This window comes from Hylobates moloch, unplaced genomic scaffold (assembly GCF_009828535.3).
Source record: "Hylobates moloch isolate HMO894 unplaced genomic scaffold, HMol_V3 SCAFFOLD_12, whole genome shotgun sequence".
NCBI lineage: Eukaryota > Metazoa > Chordata > Mammalia > Primates > Hylobatidae > Hylobates > Hylobates moloch.
In genome coordinates, this window is record NW_026652287.1 from 29,106,296 (window position 1) to 29,130,925 (window position 24,630).

Here is a 24,630-nt window from a genome sequence, read left to right on the forward strand (position 1 = left end):
CAAGCCCCTTTGCCTGCCCTCTCTCCTCTCACTCTGTCTCTTTCATCCTGCATTTCCTGGCTTATTAAATAGAATAATAACCTTCATTCATTCTTTTAACAAGTATTAATTCAGCGCCTTCCGTGGACCATGAACTCATGGACTCACTGACACAGCAATGAACAAGGAAATGAAATCCTTCTGTGCTTTACAGTTCAGTGATCATAACAGATTTTGAGCATTTGTTATATGCCTGGCTTTGAGTTAAGTACCTTATATGTGCCATTTTGTTTAATTCTCATAAAATTGCTATAATACTAGTAATATCTTGATTGAAATTAAGGAAACTGAGTCTCAGACAGGTAAGTTGCTTGAGGTCTCCCAGACAGTTAGGAATAGATTTGGGCTTTACCACATTTGTACCCCTTTTGATCCTTGAACATCTAGACTTTGCCTTGATCCTTATTGTTCTGTATGACTTAATTTCGGAATTTGTCTGACCCAGCAATCATCCAGGTGGAAGAACCCAGGCAATCTTCATAAGGATACTCGTGTGTGGAATGCAGCCAGGATCTGTCTGGACATGGATCTATCTGGAAGTGTGTCAGTGCTTAGGGAGGCGGGGCAGTGGAGTGGAGGGAAGGGGGCAGGAGGGGACGTTTCCGTTTGTCACAGGAAGCTGAACACTAACCAGAGGAAGACTAAACCTCCAACAGAGCGTAAAAGTCCTTCCAGACAATGCCACAACTGCTTATCATAGCGTGGTTGTTATGGTGACGTAAGGGGTGAGGGGATGAGAGTTGAAACTGGGAGGAAATCACCTAATATTTCAGCGTGTGAAGATTTCCTGGATGTAAATGAGCCGAGTTAGAATTAGGTGGGGAACGTGGTAGAGCTCTCCTGGTGATTCTGTAAACATGATGTCACCTGTATCAACATCTAAGATCCTGCTGGTTAGTGTCTGTGTTATTCTGGACCCCCAGGGGCCTCTCAGCAGGTAGTCCTGGCCTCCATAATTGCCTCTCACAGATATCAGATTAAATCATGGCCAAGTCCTGTAGAATTTACTTGCATGAAACCTCTGGCATCCATTCTCTCATCTCCGCCAGGGCTTCCTTTTGTCTGTCTGGACCAGTTTCATAAAGCAAGGCTGTGATCTAGCTACTCTACTTATTGTAGTTGTTCACTGTCTTACCTTACCTCCCACCCTGGCTGAGAGAGTCAGCCCATGGCCATTTGGGGGAGTTCTTCCCAAAGTCCTTCCAGGACTGTATGGGCTTACTTTTCTCTCTTTGTGGGTTGCTAAAAGTAGAAGTCACAAGCTTAAGTACTTATCACCAAAGCAATAGAAAAATTTGTTATATTCATCAGAACAAGATTTAATTACAGCAGGAATCTCATATCATAGCCATAGGAGGTATTACAGTGGTCTGGTCAGCTGTCTGGGCCTCCCCAAACATGTTTTCTTATCATGATTATGTAGCCACACACAGCCCTGAATCAATTCGCCCTCCTGGGGTGCTGCTGGAGGTAAGACCCTTAACTGGACTATTTTTTTTTTTTTCAAAGAATTCGGGGAGAAATCTTGTTTTATAGTGTGCCATCCTGGGAGCTGCCTGCCAGTTCAACCCTGCCCTCCTTTTGTAATAAAGAGGTCTGGGCAAATGCTAGCATTCCTCCAAATTAATTTGACACTACTAACTGAGGGCCTGCTTGTACCATGCGTGGTGCTAGATGCCAAGGATACAGCAATAAGACAGACACGGTCCCTGCCTTAAGGCAGCTTATGGTCAGGTGTAAATGACAGACATTAAAAAGCAATTTGGCCTGAGAAGAGACATTCAAAGTGGTGGTGGCATGGAACATAGAGCAGGGAGGTGTCTGCTTGTCTTGAATCTGACAAAGTGACAAGGGGAAAGAATTCCAGGGAGAGGGAACAGCGTGGTCGAAGATCCAGAGTTGAGAGGGAGCTTAGTGAGTCTGAAGAATTGAAGAGTCCAGCATGGCTACAAGAGAGGGTGGACAGTGAAAGGAGCCCTGAGGCTGCAGAGGCAGGCAGGAGCCCAAGTACCAAGGTCATGCTAAGGAGTCAGCCTTTATCCAAACAGCCATGGGCAGCTATGAGGGATTTAAGCAAGATGGTAACAGGTTTGGTTTTAAAAGGTCACCTTGGGTGTTGTGTAAAGAATGAAACAAAAAGGGGCAAGTGTGGTGTCATGAAGAGCTACTAGTAGTAATAACCCAGATGGCAGGCAATGTTGGCTTAGAAGGTGGGGTGGAAGGTTTGAAAATAGAATCCACAGGACGCAGTCATCAATTGGGTGCAAAGAAATGGAGGAGTCAGAGATGACTCCCACGGCTCTGACTTGAATGACTGGGTAGATGACACGGCCATGGACCCAAACAGGACACACTCCCAAAGGAGGGGGTTGGGGGACAGAAGCCATGTGGAGTTTGGAGTCACTGTAGAAAGCCAGGAGGGGGTAATCACTGGGCTCAGAAACAGAGCCAGGCCAGAGATGCATACCTGTTTCTGGATGGAAGCCAGGAGAGGGAAGGAGATTGTCAGGGAAGGGGAGAAGAGAGGTGGGCCTGGGACAAAATTCCAAGGGGTGAGCAGGGGAGAAGGAAGCAGCAAGGGGAAGAAGGAGGGGTTAGAGAGTCAGGAGGAAAACTGGACTGAGAGTTTGAAATTCCCCCGAGGGAGGATGGATGTCAACTAAATTAATTTAATTAAATATCTTCAGATTCCATTTTGAGTTACTATCTTCTCTATGCTGTGTTGAAGCCCTACTCTGATACTTGACATTTTTAGTAAAAGTCTGTTACAAACAAATGGTTTGGGGAAAATAAAGGAGAATCCATCGTGTTCTACATTTGAAGACTGTGGATCAGAGAGGGGACAGCAAGCAGCCTCAGGAAGTGCAAATCCAGCTGGGACTTGGGGGCCCAGGTTGGGGCAGGAGTTTAGGGTCTGGAGCATCAGGTAGAGTCAGGCATCACCACTGAAGCCAGACAGATGGGGAAGAGGATGTAGGACAAAAACTCCTTTCCCCCAAACCCACTAGTGGGAAGAAGAGGCTTGAGGAGGGGAGGGCCAGATCCCACTATTGGGTGGAGAAGAACTTTCCAGGCAGGCATGCTTCAAAGCAGAAAGAGATCTCCAATTCCTTGCCTGGCCTCTCTCCCCATGCAGGAAATGACTAAGGATCCCCTTTTAGGGTCTCATTCTTCATTATCCCCTGCCGCTTTGAGAGATAAATAGGCTACTTATACTTTTGACCGCTGCCTGCTTCTGGAAAGTTCTTTAAAATCCCAGAGTTTTCTAAGGGTGCCTCAGTCTCATGAGTTGGCTGGGGGACTGGAAGAGTGTCTGATGTCTCTCCCGCTCCTGGCTCCTCGTTGCTGCTGCTGGGGGCTGGAGTGCACACCTCTCTCCTAGTTCTTCCCTCTGGACCTTGAAGTTTGGTTCCCTCTGGTGGTTTGAGAATGACAAACCTAACAGGTTGGTGGGAAATGATGTGCAGTTTGGAGTCTTGAACTCGTATCTCCTTGGGTGCTTCTTGCCCAGTCTACTTGGTGCCTAGGTTTGTCCTTCCTTGCGGCACTCATCTAGGGAAGCTGCATCTCTGATTGATGACCGGTAGAGAGGGCTTTGAGCCTAGAGGACAGCTTCTAGGCTTGGGTCAGTTTTTATAGATTTCCTGTGGCATGATACTCTTGTTTTTGGCGGGAGCCCTGGGCCACATCAAGGTGAAGAAAATCCAATTCTAGCTGCAGTTGCATTTCTGGACTGTGTCAAAGACAAGAAGAGACAGACTAGAAGCAGATATGGCATGTGCAAGCAAGCGATGGAGGTGCTCAGAGACATGATGCCTGTGTATCCCACTGCCTACGTATGTCTGCACTTGGATATGGTCTCAAAAACATCTTAGACCTAACATATCTAAGACTGAACTTGTGAACATCCTTCCAAAAGCAGGTTCTTTCCCAGGAACTGTCTCTGAAATTCCCACCTTGGAGTCATCCTAGTCACCTTCCTCTCCTTTACCTCATCTCCAAATCTATTTCATCAATGAGCCCTGACATTCTTTACTTCCTGTTTTTCAAAGTTGTTCACTTCTCCATCTCTGCCACCACTGTCCTTCTCTAAGCTATCATCGGGGCAGCCATATACAGTTGTGAAGATTACTAATATGCATTTAAGGTTCCTCTGTGTCTTTTCATGGTTTAGACTTCATTTATTTTTATTGTTGAGTAATATTCCATTGTATGGATTTACCACAGTTTTGTTTATTCATTCACTTGTTGAAGGACATTTTGGATAATTTCAGTTATTGGTGATTATGAATAAACCTGCTATAAACATTTACATGCAAGTTTTTGTGTGGCCACAAGCTTTCAAATCAATTGGGTAAATATCTGGGAGTACAGTTGCTGGATCATATGGTAAGAATATACTTAGTTTTGTAAGAAACTGTCAAATTGTCTTTCACAGTGGCTGCAAAATTTTACATTTTCACCAGGAATGAATGAGAGTTCCTGTTACTCTGCATCCTCATTGGCATTTGGTTTTGTCAGTTTTTTGGATTTGGGCCATTCTAATAGGTGTATAGTGGTATCTCATTACTGGTTTAATATGCAATTGCCTAGTAACAAATGATGTTGGGCATCTTTACGTATACTTACTTGCTACCTGTATATCTTCTTTGGTGAATTGTCTGTTCAAATCTTTTTACCATTTTAAAATAAACTTTATTTTAAGTTCAGAGGTACATGCGCAGTTTGTTATGTAGGTAAATTGCATGTCATGGGGTTTGGTGTACAGATTATTTCATCCCCCAGGTAATAAGCATAGTACTTAATAGGTAGTTTTTTGATCTTCACCCTCCTCCCACACTTCAGTAGGCCCCAGTGTCTGTTGTTCATTGTGTGTGCATTCATTGTGTGCATGTGTACTCAGTGTTTAGCTCCCACTTATAAGTGAGAACATGCAGTATTTGGTTTTCTGTTCCTGCATTAGTTCACTTAGCATAATGAACTCCACTTCCCTCCATGTTCCTGCAAAGGACATGATCTTGTTCCTTTTTTTTTTTTTTTTTTTTGAGATGGAGTCTCGCTCTGTCGCCCAGGCTGGAGTGCAGTGATGCGATCTCGGCTCACTGCAAGCTCCGCCTCCCGGGTTCACGCCATTCTCCTGCCTCAGCCTCTCCGAGTAGCTGGGACTACAGGTGCCCGCCACCACGCCCGGCTAATTTTTTTTGTATTTTTAGTAGAGATGGGGTTTCACCATGGTCTCGATCTCCTGACCTCGTGATCTGCCCGCCTTGGCCTCCCAAAGTGCTGGGATTACAAGCATGAGCCACCGCGCCCAGCCTATCTTGTTCCTTTTTTATGGCTGCATTATATTCCAAATTGTATATATAGCATATTTTCTTTTTCTTTTTGAGACCGCGTCTTGCTCTGTTGCCCAGGTTGGAGTGCAGTGGCGTGATCTTGGCTCACGGGAATCTTCCCCTCCTGGGTTCAAGTGATTCTCATGCCTCAGCCTCCTGAGCAGCTGGGACTATAGGTGTGCACCACCACACTCAGCTAATTTTTGTATTTTTAGTACAGATGGGGTTTTGCCATGTTGGCCAGGGTGGTCTCGAATTCCTGACCTCAAGTGACCCATCTGCCTCAGCCTCCCAAAGTGCTGGGATTACAGGGATGAGCCACTGTGTCCAGACCCATATTTTCTTTATCTAGCCTACCACTGATGAGCATTTAGGTTGATTTCATGTCTTTGCTATTGTGAATAGTGCTGCAGTGAACATATGCGTGCATGTGTCTTTATGTAGAATGATTTATATTCCTTTGGGATATACTCAATAATGGGATTGCTGGGTCAAATGGTAATTCTAAGTTCTTTGAGAAATTGCCAAACTGCTTTCCACAATGGCTGAACTAATATACACTCCCACCAGCAATGTATGAGCCTTCCCTTTTCTCTGCAACCTTGCCACCATCTGTTACTTTTTGACTTTTATAGCCATTCTGACTGTGATATCTCATTGTGGTTTTGATTTGCATTTCTCTAGTGATTAGTGATGATGAGCATTTTTTCATATGTTTGTTGGCTGCACGTATGTCTTCTTTTGGAACTTGTCTGTGCAGGTCCTTTGCCCACTTTTTAATGGGGTTGTTTGTTTTTTGCTTGTTAATTTGTTTAAGTGCCTTATAGATTCTGGATATTGGACCTTTGTCAGATGCATAGTTTGCAAATATTTCCTCTTATTCTGTATGTTGTCTCTTTATTCTGTTGATAGTTTCTTTTGCTGTGTAAGAGATCTTTAGTTTAACTAGTTCCCACTGTCAATTTTTGTTTTTGTTACAATTGCTTTTGGTGTCTTCATCATGAAATCTTTTCCAGAGCCTATGTCCAGAATGGTATTTCCTAGGTTTTCTTCTAGGGCTTTTATACTTTTAGGTTTTACATTTAAGTCTTTAATCTATCTTGAGTTGATTTTTGTATATGTTTTCCGGAAGGGGTCCAGTTTCAATCTTCTGCATATGGCTAGTCAGTTATCCCAGCACCATTTATTGAATAGGGAATCCTTTTCCCATTACACGTTTTCATCAACTTTGTTGAAGATCAGATGGTGGTAGGTGTGTGGCTTTATTTCTGGGCTCTCTATTCTGTTCCATTGGTTGATGTATCTATTTTTTACACTAATACCATGCTATCTTTATTAGTGTAGCTATGTAGTAAGTTTTGAGGTTGGATAGTAGTCATGTTTTAATTTTATTCTTTTTCAGTACCATGCTGACTATTGTAGTGGATAGAGTTGTGTCTTCCAAAAAAGATATGTTCAATTCCTAACCTCCTTATTTAACCTTATTTGGAATCTAACCTTATTTGGAAATAGGGTATTTTCAGATCTAATCAAGTTAAGATTAAATCACATTGGGTTATATGGTCCCTAATCCAATGACTAGAGTCCTTATAAGAGAGAGAATTTTGGACATAGGCACACAGAGAAGAGAGCACCACATTAAGACAAGGGTGGAGATTGGAGTAATGCATCTACAAGCCAAGGAACACCAAGGATTTCACAGAGTCACCAGAAGCTGGAGAGAGGCAAGGAAGGATTCTTCCCTGAAGCCTTCGGAGAGAGCATGGCTTTGCTAATACCTTGGTTTTGGACTTCTAGCCTCCAGAACTGTAAGAGAATAATCTGCTATTTTAAGCCACCCTGTTTGTGGTAATTTCTTATAGCAGTCCTAGGGAGCTAACATAGCCATGAGGGGTCTTTTGCCTTTTCTTATAGACATTAGAATTAATTTGTCAGTATTTACATAATAGCTTGCTGAGATTTTGATTGGAAGTGCATTGAATCTATAGGTCAAGTGCAGAATTGTCATCTTAACAATATTAAGTGTTCCAGTCCGTCACTGTGGAATACTTATTCATTTCTTTAGATCTTCTTTGGCTTCTTTCATTAGAGTTTTGTGGTTTTCTGCATATAGATTCTAAATTTGTTAGATTTATACCCATTTTATTTTCTTTTGGTGCTATTACAAATGGCATTGTGTTTTTAATTTCTAATTCCAGTGTTTATTGCTGGTGTATTGGAAAGCAATTGACTTGTATGTTAACCTTGAATCTTGCAACCCTACTATAAATTACTTGTTATTTCAAGGAGTTGTTGATTCTTTGGGATTTTCTACATAAACAATTACAGCATTTGTGAACAAAGACAGTTTTATTTCTTCCTTCTCACTATGTATACCTTTTGTTTCCTTTTCTTGTCTTATTGCACTAGGTAGGACTCCTAGTATGATACTAAATAGGAGTGGTGAGAAGGGATATCCCTTTCACTGGCATCACTCTAGTGAGCCCATGCCACCATTATTATCTCTCACCTGGCCTATTGTAACAGCCTACTTACTGGTCTTCCTACTTTAGTTTTTGTTCCTGTAAAGTGTATTTTCTGTACAACAGCCAGAATTAGGTCTTAAGAATATAGACCAGATCATGTCACTTCCCAGATTAAGGCCACTCCAATGGACTGCAGTTGTGCTTATGATACAATTTAACTTCTCAGCCTGACCTACAATACCTTATATAACTTGGCCCCTGCATGCCTGGGTAACATCACCTTTTACGATTCTTCCTCTTGACCTCTAGATGCCAGCCACACTGGCCTTCTTTTTGTCCTTCAAGTACATTTCCCTTTGGGCCTTGGCACCCACTGTTGCTTCTGCCAAAAATGCTCTTTGTGTTATTGATATTTGTAGCACTAGTTTTTTCTGGTTATTCAGATCTGAGCTGAAGCATGACTTTCTCACAGTGGCTTCCTCAATATAATGTTACATTTAACCATTCTTGATCATGCTAATGTATTTTAATTTTTTGTGTAACTTTTACTGCTACCTGACATTGTCTTCTTTACTTAAAAAAAATATATCTGCTCCTCCTTCCCTGCCTGTAGGCCTTCCAGCCACTGGCAATCAGGTCCTTGAGAGGAGGACCCTTCCTCTCAGGTTTATCGCCATGTCTCCTGTGTCTGGAGCAGCACTGGGCATGGGGTGGGTGCTGACTGGCATCTTTCTATATCTCTATGCTTCCCTTGAATCAAATGCCCTTGTCGTCTCTACTCTTCAGTCTCCTCCTTTCAATTTTCTAGACTCCACACTTTTTCCTGCCCTAGAGCCTTTGGACATGCTGTTCTCTCTGCCCAGAATTTCCCACATTCTCCCTCACCATTTTGCTTCAAAACCTTCTGTTCTTTCTTTAATGCTCAGTTGAATTGTCACTTTTCTGGAGAAACCTTCCCCAGTTCATATTACCATCTCATTCATGATTATTTTCATAGTTTTAATTTTGTATCTACTTGTATGATTATGAGATGGTCTGCCTTCCTTATTATTTTGACAGCCCAAAAGGCAGGGCCTGGGCCTGCTTGGACTCCTCCTTTGTCTACTCCCCCCAGGACTCTGCCTTGACAAGTGCCCATGGTGCTCAGGAAATGATTGCTGAAGAAATGAATTCACTAAAGAAGAAATAGCAGATTCTATTGGTTCTAAGAGGCATACTTTCTCAAACTAAACATTTCTGAAGTAAGGATGCATCTTGCAATTGAGGCATGTTAGAGTCGATGAAAAACAGTATAAATTGTTTATAAATATGTTAAAATATTCTGTTTCACTAGTAACCAAATAAATGCAAATGAAAACAACAGTAGGGGCCGGGCGCAGTGGCTCACGTCTGTAATCCTAGCACTTTTGGAGGCCCAGGTGGGCGGATTCCCTGAGCTCAGGAGTTCGAGACCAGCCTGAGCAACATGGTGAAACTCCATCTCTACTAAAATACAAAAAATTAGCTGGGCATGGCGGTGTGCACCAGTAGTCCCAGCTACTCAGGATGTTGAGGCAGGAGAATTGCTTGAACCTGGGAGGTGGAGGTTGCAATGAGCTGAGATTGTGCCACTGCACTCCAGCCTGGGCAACAGAGTGAGACTCTGTCTCCAAAAAACAAACAAACAAACAAACAAACAAACACCCCAACAACAGTAGGATGCTATATTTTCAGGTACCAAACTGGCAATTATTTTTTTGCAAGGATTTTTATAAACAATAATAATATTTGTAAAGATGTGAGAAAATAGGTACTTTTACATGATACAGGTAAGAATTTATATTGGGACAATCTTTCTGGGGAGTAATTTCGCAATATATATCAAAGCCTTAAAAATATGAATCTACTGTGATTTTCAATTTCTAAAAATTGTTCTAAGGAAATAATCAGGGGTGTTTACAAACATTTCTGTGAATAATTCTCATTAGGTAGCATCTTATAATAGTGAAAAATTGACTAATGATAATCTGTAAATGGAACAAAATCTGGTCTTAAATATGTATGCTCTCAAAGAATATTTAAGGATATGGAAAATTGTTCACATTATGTTTTTGATAGATTTTAAGTTCCATGAGAGCAGAAATGATTGATTGTATTATGTTTGATATATATCCAGTATCTAGCACATCCACATTAGGTGTAGGATGATTCCAATTTTAATTTTAAAAAGGTGTATATGTGTGTGTGTGTTTTTGTTATATGGTACACACAAAAGATTAGAAGTCATATAGCAATATCTTAACAAAGATTATCTTTGATGCAATTATAGGTTTTTAAATTTCTTAATTATAGTTTTCTGTATTTTCTGAGTTTTCTATAATATATATATATTAGTTTTATAATGAGAAAAATTATGTTTGTCTTCTCAGACTCTACATTGGTGCTAAGTCAGTGAATGTGAGCATGTGGTAGGGTAGGAGGAAGGGTTTATGAATAAGGGTTTCTTAAGGCAAAGGAGGTTGTTGAATTGAGTATTAAATGCAGTGATCGACATCATCCATTTCAACCTGAGCCCTTGTCAGGAATCTGGAAGCAAAGTCCTCCTGGATGTGCAGAAACCTCACCCTGGGCAGGAGCCCATCCCTGCACTGTTTGTCCAGGCATCCTTGTTTGCCTGCTCCAAGCAGCTCCTCCTGATTCTGAGGCTCCCTGTCTCTTGCTTCTTCCTCTAAGTTCTCATTCCCACCCCAGGCCCCATTGCTTGAATGGCCACTTTGCACAAACATCTTGGACTCTGGCTCTCAGCATTCTGTCTCCCTTGTCTGTGTTTTAGTTTTTGCTTTTTGACTTGAAGCACCATAGCTCCAGCCTCCCTACAAAGCTGAGGGTTGTGGAATGTGATCCATGGAAAAACAGGCAGAAAGAAAGCCGGAGAATAGTCAAGGCTGAGGTGACTTCAACGTGAGCAAAGGAACGGATGAGGAGCAAAGAATATATTTATGTCAAACATATTAAATGCCATAATTTTAACAAATGAACAAATGTAGGCATTTAGATACTGGAACATATGGAAAAGGAAATTCTAAAAATGAAGCTTTGCAGCACCATGTATTTAATTGGGTCTTTAAGTTAAAAAATTCTGTTTTCATATGTGTATAAGGTATAACTACACACACACACACACACACACACACACACACACACACACTGTATGTCTCCTTATTTTGTTCTTTTAGGATTTTCTTTCGGTTAAAGCCAGCAGTTCAAGATAGTTGCAACAGAGGGCAGAATGGTGTAAGAAATTTAAATATCTTTTTCTTCTTATCTGAAAATCACCCCAAAATACAAATTAGAGCAATGCATGGATTGAGCTATAAATACTCTTTTTTGACTAGTTTTCAACATTTACATACAAAGATTATTAGTTATTTTTCATGTCATAGTATAAACTGTTTGGCATTATATGTAAATCTTAATACAAGCAAAGTGCTGAACCCTTGAGAGAGAACCTGAATGCTAAGGCATTTAACTTCTACATCAATATTAAGATTAAGCAATGGGTATTCTTTGTTCTTTTCCAAATATGCTGTGAGATTATTTACTTTTCTTTCCATTCTAGTGCTGCAATGCAGGCTTATTGAACTTACTGTCCCTGACAAATATCGATTAATGTTCTTTATTGGGAGTTTTTTGAAGTTTTATGGGCAAGACCAATGAAGCAGAAGAGTTGTTCTTGAGTGTTGAGGACATGTTAGTATAGGTAAACTGAGAGTATATTTTAAATCCTTCAAACTTTATTCCTTTTGTGTTAGATATTTTCAGATATTATTTACCTTTGTTCATGTAAAAGTAATTTAATGCAATAGAGGAAACCATTTTGTTCGTCAGTGAGGAAGCTATGATTTTAACCCATGCCCCAACTACACATTAATGACAACAAACAATAAGTAGATAGGAATCATTATAGAATGAATGAGTACTGATAGGTGACACTTTGGAAAAAAAATGTTCATGAAGCAAAAATGGAAATACAGTGGTAGATTGAAATGAATTAATAAAAGACTAGCCAAAGACTTGGTTATAAGTTTCATAAAGATGTTGGGAGGCCAGGCACGGTGGCTCACGCTTGTAATCCCAGCATTTTGGGGGGCCAAGGTAGACAGATCATAAGGTCAAGAGATTGAGACCATCCTGGCCAACATGGTGAAACCCCATCTCTACTAAAAATACAAAAATTAGCTGGGCATGGTGGTGCGTGCCTGTAGTTCCAGTTACTCGGGAGGCTGAAGCAAGGAGAATCGCTTGAACCTGAACCTGGGAGGCGGAGGTTGCAGTGAGCCGAGATCGCTCCACTGCACTCCAGCCTGATGACAGAGCAAGACACCATCTAAAAAAAAAAAAAAAAAAAAAAAAAAAGAGATATTGGAGAAGGTTGATTGATGTCTTGGCCCTATATTGATTTGCTTTTTCTGAAATATGAACGTTTGGCTTTGTTGGCTACAATGAAAGCATGACTCATAACATAACTCATAACATAACATAACTCATAATAACTATATGCTTATGATGACATTTAACTACTATTTTATTTAATGTAAGTTTATTTTTTGGGGGGACAGGGTCTTGCTCTGTCATCCAGGCTGGAGTGCAGTGGTGTGATCATGGCTCACTGCAGCCTCAACCTTCCTGGCTTAATCAGTCATCCCATCTCAGTCTCCCAAGTAGCTGGGACCACAGGGGTGCCCTACCACGCCTGGATAGTGTTTTAATTTTTTTGCAGAGACAGGATTTTGCTACGTTGCTTAGGCTGGTCTCAAACTTCTGAACTCAAGTGATCCTCCCATCTTGGCCTTCCAAAGTGCTAGGATTATAAGTGTGAGTCACCACTCCTGGCCTAACTGCTATTTTTTTTTTTTAAAGTATTAACTTTCACTGATTTTAGTAGAATTTGTGGGTTTAGGGTAGTCTAACTCAAGACACAGCTGTTAGGCCGGGCGCGGTGGCTCACGCCTGTAATCCCAGCACTTTGGGAGGCCGAGGCGGGCGGATCACGAGGTCAGGAGATCGAGACCATCCTGGCTAACACGGTGAAACCCCGTCTCCACTAAAAAATACAAAAAATTAGCCGGGCGAGGTGGTGGGCGCCTGTAGTCCCAGCTACGTGGGAGGCTGAGGCAGGAGAATGGCGTGAACCCCGGGGGGCGGAGCCTGCAGTGAGCCGAGATCGCGCCACTGCACTCCAGCCTGGGTGAAAGAGCCAGACTCCGTCAAAAAAAAAAAAAAAAAAAAAGACACAGCTGTTTTTATTTAAAAAAAAAGACCTTTAAACTTTCATAAAACACTGCCCTCGTCGCCATCAACATGCGTCTTTCTAGAAGGAGTTCTAGTAAAGAGACTTAAAAGACTCAGCAATGAAAGTCCTTTTATGGCAGAGACCATGTTTGTTTACCAATTTGTGTTCCTCCATGGCATATTATAGCCTGTGGGTGCTTAATAACTGTTAGAAGTGAATCTATAAATCAATTTGAACTGACAGGTTCCTCCATGCCCTTAGAAGGTGGCATGCAATTGTGAATAGAGCATGGGCTGTTTTCAGACTGACCCAGATTTCAATCCTAGTTTTGCCACTTTCTGCTTGTGTGATCTTGGTAGGAATTTTAACCTGCGCTCTGGTGAGTTCTCATTTTTGAGGATTCTAATATCTATCTCAAGGGACTGTTAACACGGTCAAGTAAGAAGGTGCATAAAGCACTTTGCATAATGTCTGGCACACAGCAAGATCTTAAGTATGGTAGCTATTTTGTTATTACTGTCTTTGTGTAATGAAGCAAATGAGGCCTAGGTGAGAAATATAAGGGAGTTTGATTTAAGCTTTTAAGAGAACTTCCCACTTCAGAGTGCTGCTTCTGGAGGCATCAATCTTATGATTCTATCTTCAAAATATTTTTGCAGCAGTTCTTTGGGACTAGCCACCATGAAGACTATTAAAAGAATGTTTTTAGGTTCTGAAGGCACTTCCAAAAGAGGTTTTATGACTATTTTGGGCAATAACAACTTCTTTGAAATATGTGCCTGACATTTTTTTTTTTTTTGATTTCTAACAGGTTATTTTTAATACAAATCAAGTTTGGCATATTTCATTTTTATCATTACTTTGCTTTTGAAGTGGTAACTGAACCACTCTAATGCTGTGTAAATGGAGATCAAAATATTTATAGAGGCTTCATCATACATAACCCAGCTCCAGGGATACAATAGCAAGAATCAAACATGATTTCTCCCCTCAGGCAGCTCACAGTCATTTGGGAGAAATAACTATTAATAAGACATTAGTCCAATGATTATTCAAATCAATATATAATTACAAACTGTCTTAAGAGCTAGTAAATAATATTAATGCTATGTAAATACAGTCATACATCACTTAACAACAGAAATCTGTTCTGAGAATGCATTGTTACGTACCTGACATTCTTTTTGGGTGGTCGTCGCTTGTTATAGCAAACTAACATTCTTGAGGGGAAAGATCTGGTTATTTGTGATATATGCATTCTGTACTGTACTGTACCTCTTCAGATAAGGTCATTTTAAAATTTAATCCAGCGGTTTTCAACTAGGGGACAATTTTGGTCCCCAGGGAACATTTGGCAAGGCTGGAGACATTTTTGGTTGTCGTAGCTTGGGGGAGAGTTGCTACTGGCATCCAGTGGGTAGGCCAGAGGTGCTGCTGAACATCCCATAGAGCATAGTTCCTCACAGTGCAGGGTTATCCTGCCCAAAATGCCAGTGGTGCCCAGGTTGAGAAACCCTGATTTAGGTGATATGTTTATTAAAAAGTGATCTCTGGGGCTGGGTGTGGTGGCTTATGCCTGTAATCCCAGCACTTAGGGAGGCTGAGGTGGATGGATCACTTGAGGTCAGGAGTTCAAGACTAGCCTGGCCAACATGGTGAAACCCCATCTCTACTAAAAGTACAAAAATTAACTGGGCATGGTGGTGCATTGGGTCATTGAATTCCCCTAAAAATAATTTACTATACCCCCTAAAATTATCTTTACGTCCCCATCTCCCTTCTCCTAAGAGGTAGGGTATAAAAATGTCTGTATTCTGTAATTCCCCCCCGTGCATGCTAACAAATGTGTATGCCATTTCTCCTATTAATCTGCCTTTTGTCAGCTGATTTTTTCGGCGAAACTTCAGAGGGCAAAGGATAAGTTTTTCCTTGGCCCCTACATCCTGAAATAAATATGCTAGACCAGTAAGGGGAATTTAAATTCAAGTCTCTGTGCACAAATGTGTCAAACATAAAGTTAGCTGCTCTCTGGTCACATTTGAATTCAAGCAGCGTTCACAGCTGTTCATTTGAATTCTGGATACCACCTCCTCTGAAATCTTTAACACATGCAAGACATTGTCATGTTATTCTTTAAAACTTTTTATTTCCATTGGGCGTGGTGGCTCATGCCTGTAATCCCAGCGCTTTGGGAGGCCGAGGCGGGCGGATCACTTGAGGTCAGGAGTTCGATACCAGCCTGGCCAACCACAGTGAAACCCTGTCTCGACTAAAAATACAAACATTAACTGGGTTTGCAATGCCTCCCAATACATCTTTTACCATACCCATTATCTTATATATATATTTAGAATTTCCTAAGAAATGATGTAAAGCATACAGTCTTTTTCAATGTCATTATGAATAAGCCTTTGTTGGGTAGGTATCTGGTATCTGTATGTATCCTAATGCTGTGTTTTCTCAGGGATGGTTCCCTTTTCATTTTGTACAGAGCCAGTCCATGACAGACATGCTTCTCAAAGTACAGAATGCTATTGGAAAACTGTATCTTGAAACTGCAATGACTCAGGAAGAGTTCCAGTATTTCCAGAAAGCATGGTCAAGCATGCTGCGTCTTTCACTCAGTGACTTAGAAGACAGCCAGGACTTGGTGAAGCAGAAAGGTACGGTGGACACATGCAGAGGGAACAGCCTCTCGTGTGTCACAGAGTCAATCTCCTCCTGGACTATTCCCACCTGTGAGAAAAAGGAAATGAATGTGTGTGTTTTGTTTACTTGGTGTTTTTGTCTTGTTTTGTTTAGTTTTGGAGATGGAGTCTCGCTCTGTCACCCAGGCTGGAGCGCAGTGGTGCGATCTTGGCTCACTGCAACCTCTGCTTTCTGGGTTCAAGAGATTCTCCTGCCTCAGCCTCCCAAGTAGCTGGGATTACCGGCGCCCACCACTATGCCCGGCTAATTTTTGTAGTTTTAGTATAGATGGGGTTTCGCCATGTTGGCCAGGCTGGTTTCAAACTCCTGTCCTCAGGTGATCTGCCTGCCTCGGCCTCCCAAAGTGCTGGGATTACAGGCGTGAGCCACGGTGCCCAGTCTACTTGGTGTTTTTGGAGGGCTGCTGGGTATGTGAGGATTGAACATAAAGTGTTCCTGATTCTGATGGACCACCCTATTAGAATGTCATTGTCTGTTAGGGTGAGCTTCAGAGAAGGAAGCTTCAAGCAGTAAGGTGGGGGCATCATGGTTCAACTCTGAAACCAGCTTTTCTGGGTTTAAACCCCATTTCTTCACTTATTAGCTCTCTGTGCCTTTAGAGACATTACTTAAACTTTCTGGGTCACAGTTTTTATGTTTACAAGGTAGGGATAAAAATAGCATCCACATTGCATATTGTCGTGAGACTAAAAGCGTTAGGAGGCTGGAAAGCACAGAGAATGGTGCCTGGCACATAAGTAGGTACTAATTGATGAATGGCAGCCAATGTTTTATTCGCCAGTATTTGATGCCTGAGGCCACTGTGATACCACTGATATAGCAGAGACAAAGAATGTTTAGTGGATTAAGGTATTAAGAAATTTTGGCTCACTCATTTACAGACTAGAGGTCTCTAGACATGTGTCACACTTACATAGCTGTATCAATTAGCTTTTGTTGCATAACCATCCCAAAACTCTGTGGCTTAAAACAATGTTTATATTTGCCATGAGCCTGTAGGTCAGCTGGGGGATTCCACTGGTCCAGGGTGGGCTCAACAGATTTGGGCTTGGCCCGGGCAAGCATCTGAGGTCAGCTGGCAGGGCTGATGGGGCTGGCTGGTCCAACTTTACTTAGTTGTCTGGTGGTTGTCTGGCTGAGATGACAGTGGTGGCTGGACCATGTGTTTGTCATCCTCCAGGAGGACAGCCTGGTCCTCTTCCCTTGGCAGCTCACAGGATTCCAAGAGGGAGAGCAGAAGCCTAGACTTAGGCTCAGAACTTGTACAATGCCTCTTTCCACCACATTCATTTGGCCAAAGCAAGTCATCAGGCTGTGTCCACCTCTTGATAGGAGGAAGTACAGAGTAGCATAGCATGGCAAAAGGTAGTTGAGTAAAGACTAGTGTAGAGAATTGCAGCTGTTTCTGAAATCTGCCCCATGGCTAGAAGATCAAAGGTCGCCTCAGGCAATTCTGCCCCATGGCTAGAAGATCAAAGGTCGCCTCAGGCAATTCTGCCCCATGGCTAGAAGATCAAAGGTCGCCTTGGGCAAGCTACTTACCCTCTCTAAGGTTCTCATCTGCAAGTTCACTTTGGTAGTGATAGTTATCATTTGTTGAGTGCTTACTGTGTGCTTTATGCTGATGATCTCTTTTATCCTGAAACATACCTCATACAGCATGTATAGCTGAATGTCAGAGAGATTAAATAACTTAAACTACATCAGCTCCTGCAGCTATCAATCTGAAGCTGAGAGTCCAAGTTAGGCTGTCTGACACCAGAGCATGTCTGGGCGACTCCTTGTTGTACAGAATTTCTTCTAGACATTTATGAAGCTCTAATCCTTGGTATATAGAGTCTAGCTTCCAAGTTGTTGTCCTAATGCAGGCAAGCCTGGTCACAGGTATGCTGGGAACTTGGTGGCAATCAGGGCCACGTATATGGCACAGTGGCAATCAGGGCCACTTATGTGGGAGCTGGGCCTGGCCCTCCAGAGGCAGCTGAAGAGTCCAAAATGCAGAGTTCCAAGGGGTCAGGCCACCATGGCTTGGTATATACAAGTGTTAATTTTCCAAGGAGACCAAATCAGCAGGGGTAGGAGAGCGGGGGCCTGGTGAAATGGGATGCCAGGAAGTCATTTGTGGCAGCTTTGATAGGAGCATGCTGTAGTTCTGGTCCCCTGACAAGGGTTAGGTGTGGGCTTATGGCTTGAGCAAGCAGATGAAGAGATGGGAGTGAGGATTCCACCCTGACCAGCATTCACACACTCAAGAGCTGTTTACCGAGTGCCTGCATGCACCAGGTGCTATGCTGAGTCCAGAAAAGTGGTCTAGGCAGGAGCACCAACTCTACCCTCTAAAGGAGGTGCTACAGAAAATATAAGTGAGCCAACCCGTGAAATGATTGCAAGCTGTCATAAATGCAAACAAGAAATAGAGCTAGAGCATTGGTGTGTGTGTGTGTTGGTGGGGGGAATATTTGTGAAAGGCAGATCAAGATGCCTCTTTGGGGAGGGGACAGTGAAGCTGAGACCCAGTGGACTATTGGAGCCACATGTGGTGAGAGAGGGGGCAGTCCTGGTAGAGGGAAGAGCATGAGATGGGGGAGGGCTGGGCCTGTCCTGGAAGTGGAAGGAAGCCTCAGTGACCAAAGAGCAGGAGGCAGCTGGATCCCGATTGTGCAGGGTCTTGGGCTTTGGGCCTTGGGCCTCGGGCAGGCATTTAGATTTTATTCTAAATGCAAAGGGAAGCCATTGCAGGGACTTAGGGTGGGGATGACACCTCTAATTTCTGTCTTGAGATCACTTTTGCTGCTGCATGGAGAATGGATTACATGTTGGGTAAGAGTGGACACAGAGAGAACAGTTACGTGACTGTCCTGCCCTGGTGTCCAAGTGCAAGTCATGAGGCCTTGGGTGGAGGAAGACAGAGAAGCCTACAGTGGGCACTGGACAATGAATTAGGCACTACTGATGATGGCAAGAGATGCTACTTGATAGCTTAATGCTAATCCTTCTTAATGAAGCCTGAATTCCATAGCACAAGGAGTTAAATCTGCTCTTCTATGCTGCCAGCAATGCTCTAATAACACCTTCTTGGAACATTATTCTATGAGTCTGCTAGAGCTGCCATAACAATCAGTGGACTGCAGCCTGGGTGGCATAAACAATAGCAACTCATTTCTCAAAGTTCTGGAGGCTAGAAGTCCAAGGTCAAGGTGTCAGCAGGGTTTTTTTGTTTTGTTTTGTTTATCTCCTGAGACCTCTCTCTTTGCCTTGCAGATGACTGCCTTCTCCCTGTGTCCTCACATAGTTTTTTCTCGGCATATGTATGTGTGTGTGTGTCCATCCTTATCTCCTTTTCTTCTAAGGACACCTATCATATTGGATTAGGGCCCACCCTAATGACCTCATTTTAACTTACTTCTTCAAGGACCTTATTTGCAAATACTATCACATTCTGTGATACTAGGGGTTAGGACTTCAACATACAAATTTTAAGGGAACTCAATTCAACCCAAACAATTATTTTTTTTCTCTTCCCATAACAAAGTGTGGCTTAAAAACCATTTTCTACTCTTTAGGAGTCTGTATTATTGTCAAAATATTTAACTCTCAATAAAGGAACAAAATTACGGGGCCTTTGCTGAGAGTGCATTCCCAAGGCAGTGCATATCTAGGTACAACCCATTATTTATTAATTGGGTTTGTGAGACTCATTCGTGTGCTTCTTGTTATAAGGCTGTATGGTTTTATTGTGTCTTATTGCAGGACCGTACTGGCTGTCTTCTGTAGGGCTCAGTTACCTTGGCTTCGTTGTATCCATATTTTCACTCTATTTCTGACCTGTTCATTTGCAAACAAACTCAGAATTAGGTTTCAATCTATTGTCTTGGCTCCTTGGCTCTAAAACTGCTGTGCATACACAAATATGTCGCATGAAAACCAACCTCCATGCAGTATATGTCAGTAGTGGATTTATTAAGAAAAACCTGCCTATTGCCAGTGATGAAATGATATTAAATGCCATGCCTATTGACATCTTAATTCTTTTGTGGAAAAAAGAAAACCCTTAAGCATCATATTCTTTGCCAATTTATTCCCTGCAGTCAGAGTTTTGAACAACCTGGCAAAGTCAGCATCTGAAGAATACTTAGAAGAAAACCACATTTTGGAATATGCAACTGAAATTTCCAACTTACTGGATAACAATCCCCGTGATCAAGCTACCATGAAATACATCAAAGGTGTTCTAATGTAAACATGTATTAAAATTTTTTTTTGTTTTCTGTACTAGCTTTTATTCTTTCAATTAAGATATTTAACCTATACCTGTTCATCCATCTCCTAACTGATTTAGTTAAGAAATGCTGATGGTTAACGTTTTTATTCTCTAGCTTAGTGGCTCTCGGCCAGGGGCAATTTTGGGCCCTTCCCCACCCAGGGGACTTTTGGCAATGCTGTCAGACATTTTTGTTGTCATGTCTTGGGGGATTATTATTGGCATCTAGTATGTAGGGGCCAGGGATGCTGCTAAACATCACACAATGCACAGGGCAGCCCCCCACAACAAAGATTTATCCGGCCTAAATGTCAGTAGTGCTGAGGGTGAAAATAGTGCTCTAGTTTTTAAATGTTTTTTTAAGAGTCAGGGATCTTGCTCTGTCACCCAGGCTTGTGTGCAGTGGTGCAATCATAGCTCACTGAACGGGGCTCAAGCGATCCTCTTGCCTTAGCCTCCCAAGTAGCTGGGACTACAGGTATGCACTACCATGCCTGGCTTATTTATTTATTTATTATTTTTTTAGAGATGGGGTCTTGCTATGTTGCCCAGGCTGATCTTGAACTCCTGGACTCAAGCATCAGCCTCCCGAGTAACTGGGATTACAGGCAACAGCCACCAAACCCAGCTCTCTAGTTTCTTTATAAAGATGTACAAATTTCTTATAAATCACTTTGAAGTTCTTGCCTCGCTGCTATTATAAATTGCTCTTTTTTATATTTTCCAGGACAGATTTTTTATATAAAATCCAATATGTTTATGAGAATTATGTTTGATTGCACAATGAATATAACCAACATGCCCAGTAAAAAACGCACATGTGTTTTTATTTTCAGGTTCATTGCTGGAAATACCTCTCTTGCAAAAATGAAACTTCAAGAGTGCTTAAGTATCAGGAAAAGCTTGTTTGGCAAGAAAAACATGCTGGTTGGAGAAGTTACGGAATTTTTAGCAGATTTGCTATTTTTTCCCCAGAGAGATAGTAAAAAGTAAGTTTTTATGAAATGTTTCTAGAAGTGTCTTCCTGTCTCCCTGCCAAAAGTGCCCCTACCAGTGGCAGGGAGGTCTGGGGTTACCCATCAGGGGTAACTCTTGTAATACTTCTTTGGCTCCAGCCCTGCTCAGAAGCCTGGGGATTCACCCCACCATAATGTATTCAAAAGGAGCTCTTGGGCTGGGCATGGTGGCTCACACCTGTTAATCCCAGCACTTTGTGAGGCTGAGGCAGGCGGAGCACTTGAGGTCAGGAGTTTGAGACCAGCCTGGTCAACATGGTGAAATCCCATCTCTACTAAAAATACAAAGATTAGCTGGGCATGGTGGCGTGCACCTGTGGTCCCAGCTACTTGGGAGGCTGAGGCAGGAGAATTACTTCAACCTGGGAGGTGGAGTTGCAGTGAGCTGAGATCGTGCCACTGCACTCCAGCCTGGGCGACAGAGCAAGACTCCTGTTTCAAAAAAAAAAAAAAGGAAAAGGAGCTCTTGGCTCACAAGTGGTGTGGAGGTTCTGGCAGTAGAGAAAGGACATAGGAGTACAATGTGGTTGTGAGTGGTTCCCAGTGCCACTCACAGGCCTTGTGAGGAAGATGCTCTTACTTCTGGGTCTCTATGCAGCCCTCAGCCATGGCCATTGACTATGGTACTACATCATCCTGCTCTCTCTTCTGCAAGACCTAGGCCAGAGCCTCCAATGCCTCAGGTCATGTTCACCAGCCACCTCTCCTTGCTCAGGGAGTCCTCTTATTCTCCTGTGATGTGCAGGGTTCCCCTCAGTGCCTCACACAAGACATCTCCGTTTAAAACACACTTGTAGGTGCCACCCTCCAGACCGACTGAGTGTGAGCATCTGCCAGGGCTGACCGCCACTTCTCTTGGCAGGTTGCTATGAGAGAAGGTTCTTTGTGAACCCACAGAGAGCCATGCACACCCTTGCTTCCATAGCCGATTTAGCTGCCTGGATGGTTAGGGATGCTCTAGGCTACATTTTGAAGTTGGGAAGTTTTGTTTTGGTAGCCCCTCTTCCCTACTGTCCCTGAGTTCGTTTCCTGGGCTCTATGTTTGTCTCAGACTGAGCACATCAGCCCCACCAGGGCCTAGGGCTTCAGCTGCTGTTCCGTAAGGTGAGGGTTCCCTGTTCCCTGGCTTGCTTTTCCATTTCCATTTTCCATGTTCCTCCAAGTCATTTTCCTCCCACCAGGCAGGTGACCTCTTGCTGCTTTTGCTTCCAGGAAGACTAGGATATTTGTCATCTCTTAACACTTGAGTGCAAATCAGTATTAACCCTTTCTAAAAGGCATTTAAAGGGTAACTACCTTTTAAAGAGTAGCCCAATTAAGGGAGGACCTAAGGGTACAACAGTGGGTGCTATATAGTAGTGGTGAGATGGTGGGCTGTGGAGTCTGATTGCCTGAGTTCACCTTTCATTTCTGCCACTTAGTAACAGTGAGAAGTTACTGTTAAGGTCAAGCACTTAACATCTTGGTATCTCATTCATTTCCTCCTTGGTAAAATGAAGGAAGTAACAGTGTCTTCCTGGCAGGATCTTTGTGAGGATTAAGAGATCCTATATGTAAAGAGCTTAGCAGAAAACCTGGCACACACTAAAAGAGTTTGATAAATTGAGTCATTCGTATTTTATTATTTTGCTCCCCAGCAGGTGTTTTTTGAGGCACTTGACACCACATACGCCTCCTCTTACTCATATTAAGACCAGCACTGTGAGCAGAGCACAGGACTTTCTTTACAGAAGCAAAAAGCTTGACTGTAGAACCGTTGCCTCGTAAAAGGAAATCTAAACACATAGCATACTGACTGAGTCATCTTTCCTGCCTGGCTGCCCCACCCCAAATCACGAGACACTGAGTACTGCTGGGCCATTCCGCAAGGCCAGCCTTGATGACCATACATGGATGGCTTCCTCCAGGCCTCACTGTCAACAGCCAACCTTCGAAACAACGGAGTAGCCAGCCATCTCCTTGTTGAAGGTTATCCTTAGGTGACTGTGTCTTTCATGTTGGTTCAAACCAGGAGACATTTTGTTGTGTAACTTGACTCACCTCTCAAGCACGTGTAGACCCTTTGCCCCGGTGGCCAGGGGCCCTCGAGACAGCACTCGTGCACCACAGAAGTGATCCATGGGATCCCGAGGGCTTTGTAGAAGGGGTCTGGGTAGGGTTGGACAAATGAGGTCAAATTAAAAAATTAAAGTTAAGAAAGCAGATCAGAGAAGAGTGAACAAGATGTTTTAAGAGGAACAGTGACAGATTCTTAGTGAAATGATTGTCATCTACTTTCCCCCAACCATTTGCCCATCCATCTGTAGTTATCCTTCAGTCAGCATCCTTGGCACAGTCACTTTATGGAATGGCAGCTGAAGCACTGGGCCCTGGTGGGGCTAATGCGCTCAATCTGAGATGAGCATAGAGCCCAGGAACTTCTTCCCTTACCCAGCTCCGTTTTGTCTCCTCTTATGAAAGTCATCAGAAACAACCCCAAAGTGTCCTCTGCACTTTTGACCTTGTTGGCCCTCTCCTCCCAAGCATTTGACAGAGTTGAAACTGTACTCTCCTGGGTGATCAAGCCGGCTCAGCTTCTTTTGTGGGTTCCTTTTCTCTCCCTGCCTCCTGCCCAAACATCAGCATCCTCTTGAGTTTGGTTCCTGGGCTCTATGCTAGTCTCAGATGGAGCACATCAACCCCACCAGGACCCAGGCCTTCAGCTGCTGTTCCGTAAGGTGAGCTCTCTTTGTCTCCATCTTCCCAGGCCTCTGTTAGCAGCAGCAGCCATATGCTTCCGTCTCTTTACTGGACATTTTTTTTTTTTTTTTTTTGAGACAGAGTCTCACTCTTTTGTCTAGGCTGGACTGCAGTGGCACTATCTCGGCTCACTGCAAGCTCTGCCTCCCAGGTTCATGCCATTCTCCTGCCTCAGCCTCCTGAGTAGCTGGAATTACAGGCGCCCACCACCGTGCCTGACTAAATTTTTTTTTTTATTTTTAGTAGAGACGGGGTTTCACCGTGTTAGCCAAGATGGTCTTGATCTCCTGATCTCGTGATCCGCCCGGCTCGGCCTCCCAAATTGCTGGGATTACAGGTGTGAGCCACCGTGCCCGGCCTTGTTTACTGGACATCTTCACTTGAATATTCCACTGGCACTCCAGAGTCAATGTGCTCAAGACTGGACACATACACCCTCACCTCCTAACGGAATTCTCCTTCTCCCACCTCACTTGGTGCAGACACCATGGCATCATCTTAACGATACATCCTAGCAATGTTTATCGTCAGTCACTGTGCAGTCACATTACACTGATTTTCTCATTTAATCCCCATAACAACTCTGTTATCTGTGTTTTTTTTTTTTTTTTTTTTTTTTTTTTTTTGAGACAGAGTCTTGCTGTCTCAACCAGGTGGGAGTGTGGTGGTGTGATCATGGCTCACTGCAGCCTTGAACTCCTGGCCTCAAGTGATCTTCCCGCCTTGGCCTTCCAAAGTGTTGGGATTACAGGCATGAAGTACTGCGCCCAGCCTATTATCCCCCTTTTAAACA

General features: G+C 42.9%; 1 protein-coding gene across 1 annotated transcript in view; it reads left to right on the plus strand.

Moving 5' to 3' along the window:
• The window catches only part of LOC116478029 (putative tetratricopeptide repeat protein 41), a 72,624-nt gene that overhangs the window by 33,659 nt on the left and 14,335 nt on the right, over positions 1 to 24,630 (plus strand). Inside the window, 5 exon segments of the mRNA XM_032168861.2 lie at positions 11,439 to 11,515; positions 11,517 to 11,579; positions 15,604 to 15,775; positions 19,910 to 20,057; positions 20,919 to 21,071. Coding sequence (XP_032024752.1) covers positions 11,439 to 11,515; positions 11,517 to 11,579; positions 15,604 to 15,775; positions 19,910 to 20,057; positions 20,919 to 21,071 — 613 coding nt within the window.